This window comes from Egretta garzetta, unplaced genomic scaffold, assembly GCF_000687185.1.
Source record: "Egretta garzetta isolate BGI_Z169 unplaced genomic scaffold, ASM68718v1 scaffold329, whole genome shotgun sequence".
In the NCBI taxonomy this organism is placed as follows: Eukaryota; Metazoa; Chordata; class Aves; order Pelecaniformes; family Ardeidae; genus Egretta; species Egretta garzetta.
In genome coordinates, this window is record NW_009269999.1 from 5,968,623 (window position 1) to 5,974,960 (window position 6,338).

At 55.3% G+C, this 6,338-nt stretch overlaps 1 protein-coding gene across 1 annotated transcript; it reads left to right on the top strand.

Annotated features, from left to right (window-relative positions):
• Nucleotides 1-3,408: 3,408 nt before the first annotated feature.
• On the top strand, nt 3,409-5,360 carry CHRM4 (cholinergic receptor muscarinic 4). Its single transcript, XM_009647591.2, has 2 exons — nt 3,409-3,442; nt 3,883-5,360. The coding sequence occupies exon 2, from the start codon at nt 3,888-3,890 to the stop codon at nt 5,358-5,360; it is 1,473 nt and encodes a 490-aa protein (XP_009645886.1). The 5' UTR covers nt 3,409-3,442; nt 3,883-3,887.
• Nucleotides 5,361-6,338: the final 978 nt, after the last annotated feature.

A 6,338-nucleotide genomic window follows, 5' to 3' on the forward strand; every position in this document is an offset into this window, starting at 1 on the left:
TGGCGGGTGAGAGCAGGTCTGGGAGAGCACCCGCTGAGCACTGCAGCCAGGGGATGGCGTGCGCAGGGAGAAGAGCTGGCTCGTGTCGCAGGTAGGGGCCTCAGCCCCAGGGGCCCTTCTGAAGCTTTGCCCAGGCTGTGTCTCCTCCCTGGCTGCGGTGCCAGCATGGAGGCGGGGGGGGGCAGAAGGGGATGGAGACAGGGAGGGCAATGTGGGATGGGAGGGTGAGGAGAAATGTACTCTTGGATGTGTAGGAGGAGAGACATGGGCACCAGGGGGCATGGGGGAGGCATTTGGTGGGGGATGGAGAGGTCCCTCGGTGTCTGGGGGCTTCATAGCAGCAGGGGCAGTGATGCAGCTGGCGTGAGATTGGAGATGGGGCCGTGCTGGAGTCGGTCGCAGCACCTCAGCTCTCCTGCATGCTCCCTCCATCCCTGGGCACATCCTGGGGGTGCAGGCAGAGCCAGGGCTGTGCCCCCACCGGGGCCCTCCCCGCACAGCCTGGGTACCCTCCATCCCCATGGGCCACAAGGGAAACCAGCCTCAATGGGCTGGAGCTGCTGCTGCTAAAGGGGGGTCCCCCAGGACAGAGCAAGGCAAGTGGTCAGCTGCTCCGAGACCTGGTGAATTTGTAGCATCCTTGGCCCGCTCCCAGCTCTGGACCGAGCTGCCTGCCCTGCTCAGGGAGGCAAAGGCAGTGCTGGGCTGTCCCGGTGAGCTCAGAGAGGGTGTCCAGGACAGAAGAGAGGGACAGTGGGATGGAGCGAGCAGAAGATGGGAAAAGAAAAGATGCCTGACAGGCTGGGGCATGACAGAAAACAGGCAGGGTGTTTGAGGCAAGGATGAGTGGTGTACGTTACCTTCTGGCTTGTGCATGTTGTTGTATGTCTGCCTTGGACCTATCTTCACACCCTTAACCACTTTCAGTCTCCCTCCTACCCCCAAGTGGGAGATTGCTTTATTTTTGCCCTTCAGTGCTGGAGCGTGTCCAGAGGAGAGCAGCAAAGCTGGTGAGGGGTCTGGAGCACAAGTCTGATGAGGAGCGGCTGAGGGAACTGGGGTTGTTTAGCCTGGAGCAGAGGAGGCTGAGGGGAGACCTTATCGCCCTCTACAGCCACCTGAAGGGAGAGTGTAGTGAGGTGGGGGTCGGTCTCTTCTCCCTGGTAATGGGCAATAGGACGAGGGAAAATGGCCTCAAGTTGCACCAGGGCAGGTTTAGGCTGGACATTACGAAAAATTTTTTCACCAAAAGGGTTGTCAGTCATTGGAATGGGCTGCCCAGGGAAGTGGTCGAGTCCCCACCCCTGGAGGTATTTAAAAGATGGGCAGACGAGGTGCTTAAGGACGGTTTAGTGGTGGGATGGCAGCATCAGGGTAACGGTTGGACTTGATGATCATAAAGGTCTTTTCCATCCTAAATGATTCTATGAAGGCTCATTTTCAAAGCACCCGTTTAAGTCCTTTACCTTGCGGCTGTGGCTGCCTCTGCCTCAGCACACCGGTTTCCAGCACGACCTCTGGGTGGCATCCAAAGATGCGCAAGTGGGGCCGCGCCGGGCTTCTCTGCCTTTGTCTGGTGTGTGAGCCGTACAGACGGCTGCATGGAGTGGGATGAGCTGGACTTGCCTTACTTCAGGCAACTGAGAACACAAGCCTCTGCCAAGGCTGATAATTAATTAAGTGCTCTTAGAGGAGGATGCCGGTTCACTAACTAAAGTGAAAAACTGAAACCCTCATTTAGCGGAGACAAAAGAAAGGTTTCTTTTCAAGATTTTCAAATTTTTCCTGGAAGAGCTGGGGCAGATGTCTGGTTGATTGCTAGCTTGTCTGATCAGTTTGATTAGCTGTTACCAAATGACAGCTAAATCTCCCCATCTCATCAAAGTGAAGAATTTAAAACTCATTTCAATTGTACTGAATCCAACCCCCAAACTGCCACGATTATATATCTCTAAGTCATTTTATACACTTATCACCTCTCCTCGCATCCCTGGCTGGGTGCCCGGGAAGGATGGCAGCAGGAACTGCTTTTCTTCTCCCTTGATGCATCCCTTGCGCTTGGAGCTCGGTGCAAAGCTGGGCAGTGCCGCCAGGCTTCCTCGTCCCGTCAATATTTAGCATTTAGTATCTACCAAAGGGTGTTCCTTTCTTTTCAAAGCACTTTGTTTTCGTGGGCCATGTGTAACAGGCAGAGGGAATAATAGTGCAGAGGTATTTCTCTGGCCCTCACCCACTTCTTTCCCCTGCATGTGTAAGACAACCCCAGCCGCTACCGCAGCTGTAGCCTTGCTAATGCAGAAGCTGCCTTAATGGCTATGTTGGTACCCTGCTTTAGCATTGCAGCAGCCATGCTTCCATTTTCTCACACCTGCATCTCTTTAAAAAGTGGTTATATTAAAACCTTGGCTGTTTGCTGACGGTAGAAATCTCCTATCCTCACTGCAAACAAAAGGCAAGGACATTTCTTTTAAAAGACTTTAAAAATACAAAACGATACCAAAGCCTGCCAAGCCCTGTTTTGGAGAGGAGCGCGTTAATGGCATGTTTGTATATTTAGCAAAATCAGCTTTGGGAGCCCCAGGAGGCAGTGCTGTTACCCCAAGCAGCTTGCAGAGGCACGCTGTGCCCAGCAGCCCCGCTGCCTGCACCGGCGTGGACGCCTGCCCACTGTGCCAGCCCCCCCATGGGCTACCAGCAGCAGCACTCATGGGGCACCCCGGGTGGAGCTGCTGGGGAGGCTGCCCTTGCTGGCCAGGTGGGGTCAGGATGCCCCCAGCACTCAGGGTGATGGCCCAGCAGCTTTTGGGGTCTTGGGTGGTGCAGGAGAGGCAGGTTGGATGGGAAACTCATCTGTCCAGCCCACCTCCCTCAGCACCTTTGTTTCTCCTTCCTCTTCCAGGAAACTCCCCTTCATCCCGACACATCAGTTTTGGTCCATCAATATTTTTTTCTCCTCTTACCTTGGGGTGTTAACCACAGGCATCTCTGTTTGGATGGAGGCAGTCTTTCTGTCCATAATTCTTACTGCCTTTCATAAATAATTCCATATAGCAAGCTGAGATGGCTGGGTTCACCCCATACATTTCCACGCCCGGTGTGGCTGCAGCGTGATGTGGGACTGGGGGAAGGGGCCAGCAATTCCCAGCCTCAGTGGCTGATGGCACTCATGCGGCTTTTTCCATCTCTCATGCCTGTCGGGGCTGGGCTGTGAACGAGGCCAAGCCAATTTATCCGGTTTCAGCCTGGTTTGGGTTTTCAGCATCTGCCTGTGAGCAGTGTCACCCCTTTGGCAAGACCACCCCTTTGGAAAGGTTGGTGTCACCCAGTAAGACCTTGTGGGACTCACAAGAACTCCTTGGGGCTGAAGCTGTAGTCTAATTTGCTGTTTTCCCTCTCCCAGATTTCATCTTCCAGAAGGAGCTATTTGCTGCCAGAGATACAGGTAAGCTGAGCGGACCATGGCATGGGTGTTGTGGGGTCATCACCTCTTGGGGAGGTGCTTCAGAGAGGCCAGTGGGACATGCCTGGGGCGTACCATAAGCATGCTGTCATCCCTGGGCTGTGCTCCTGCTGGGAGGTGGTCCCTGGTTCTGCAGAGAAGGGACCAGCGCACCCTGGCCAAAGGGCTGTCCCCAGCCCTGTCCCTGCTCCTTTCCCTGAAGCCTTGTGTGTCTCCTCCATTGCTAAGTGGGGACACAAAAAGTGCCTTCAAAGAGCTTCTGGGGCTGCAATGGCAGAGTAAAAACCCAGCAACGCCAGGAGATTTTCGAGCACTAGCCAAGAGCGATGCTGGCCTGGGAAACTGAGGAGACAGCAAACACTGCCAGCACGGGCTGGCAGGTATGGTAAGAACATCTCTTTCTGTCTCTGCTCCCCTTGCAGACTCCATGCACAACCTCTCTGCTCAGCCCTGGCAGGCGAAGATGGCCAACCTGACCTATGACAACTTCACCCTGAGCAACCACTCTGAGGTGGCTATCCAGCCTCCCACCAACTACAAGACAGTGGAGCTGGTTTTCATCGCCACCGTCACCGGCTCACTCAGCCTGGTCACCGTGGTGGGGAACATCCTGGTGATGCTGTCCATCAAGGTGAACCGCCAGCTCCAGACTGTCAACAACTACTTCCTCTTCAGCCTCGCCTGCGCAGACCTCATCATCGGGGTCTTCTCCATGAACCTCTACACGGTCTACATCATCAAAGGCTACTGGCCGCTGGGGGCCGTGGTGTGCGACCTGTGGCTGGCCCTGGACTATGTGGTGAGCAACGCCTCTGTCATGAACTTACTCATTATCAGCTTTGACCGGTACTTCTGTGTCACCAAGCCCCTGACGTACCCAGCCAGGAGGACCACCAAGATGGCGGGGCTAATGATTGCAGCTGCGTGGATATTGTCCTTCATTCTCTGGGCCCCTGCCATCTTGTTCTGGCAGTTCATTGTGGGCAAGAGGACAGTCCGTGAGAGGGAATGCTACATCCAGTTCCTCTCCAACCCGGCGGTGACCTTCGGCACGGCCATTGCTGCTTTCTACCTGCCTGTGGTCATCATGACAGTGCTGTACATCCACATCTCCCTGGCCAGCAGGAGCAGGGTGAGGAGGCACAAGCCTGAAAGCAGGAAAGAGAGGAAAGGCAAGTCCCTCAGCTTCTTCAAGGGCCCCCTGATTAAACAGAACAACAACAACTCACCCAAGAGGGCTGTGGAGGTGAAGGAGGAGGTGAGGAATGGGAAAGTGGATGACCAGCCCTCAGCACAGACAGAGGCCACTGGCCATCAGGAGGAGAAGGAGACTTCCAACGAATCCAGCACGGTCAGCATGACCCAGACCACAAAAGACAGGCCCACAACAGAAATCTTGCCAGTGGGGCAAGGACAGAGCCCATCCCACCCCCGGGTGAACCCGTCTTCCAAGTGGTCCAAGATTAAAATCGTCACCAAGCAGACTGGGACCGAATGTGTCACTGCCATCGAGATTGTCCCAGCTAAGGCAGGAGCCTCTGACCACAACTCCCTGGCCAACAGCCGCCCGGCCAATGTTGCCAGGAAGTTTGCCAGCATCGCCAGAAGCCAAGTACGGAAGAAGCGCCAAATGGCAGCCCGGGAGAAGAAAGTCACCCGGACCATATTTGCCATCCTACTAGCCTTCATACTCACATGGACTCCGTACAATGTGATGGTCCTCATTAACACCTTCTGTGAGACCTGCGTACCTGAAACAGTGTGGTCCATCGGCTACTGGCTCTGCTATGTCAACAGCACCATCAACCCAGCCTGCTACGCTCTCTGCAATGCCACTTTCAAGAAAACCTTCAAGCACCTTCTCATGTGCCAGTACAGGAACATTGGCACAGCCAGATAAACTGGCACTCAGGGACCACTTCAGCAACATCACGGAAGCCCTTCCCTTTGCCTCCTTTGCCGGGGGGGGTCCTCTGCTCCCCACTCACAACCGTGCCATCTGTGCAGTGATGGCAGATGATGCCCTTCATCCAATGCTGACAAAGGTCCAAGGCACCTCTGAGCTGCAACTCCTTCCAGTCACCCTGGGCCTGGAGACCAGCTTGGGGAGCCAGCGAGAAAGCCCAAAGCAAGAGGAAGAGATGTGGTCACCGGGAGCCCTCCCCAGCTCCCTGCTCCTGAGACACTGGCCAAACAGCATCAGTGTTTGTCCTAAGACTGTATGCCTCTTCTTCCCCTGGCTGACCGTCTCCAGGGCATCAGAGCTTGTCTGCATGCAGACAGCCCAATGCTGGATGCTTTCAATAGGCTTTTAAACCATTTATTACCCAAGAAATGAAAAGAAACCAGGGCCAGACATTTGCTGGCCATGTTGGACCAGGCTGGCTTGGGCGTGGTCATGGGACATCCTGCTGGCCCAGCCAGGCCCCCTCCCGAGGCAGTCAAGATTGTGCCCTAGCAGAGGTGGCAAGCTCCTTCCTTGCCCTTGAGAGATGCCATCGTGCATCCCCACCCAGGGACCTGGCGGGGGGGGATTTTTCCCTGGGCTTGGGCACCACTCTCCCCTTCATGCCCTTTCCACCCTCAGCCAGCAAATGGCTGGACAGACAGACAGACAAACCAAGCATCTCACTCCTGGCTGAGAAGTGTGAAACCCAGTCGCCTCCTACAACGATGGAAACTAAAACTGCAAAGAAAACCAGTAGTATGGCGCAGGACTTCTCTCCACAGCCCCGGGGGAACGTGGCCCCCGAGAAGTGGGCAGCAGTGACAGCGAAAATAACTCTCCTTGGGAGGGATGGGGGGAGGAGCTGGGGGGTTTGGGGGGGGGTCGGGAAGAGGGTCTGCACTGTGACCTAGGTGCCCTGTGTCTCATCTG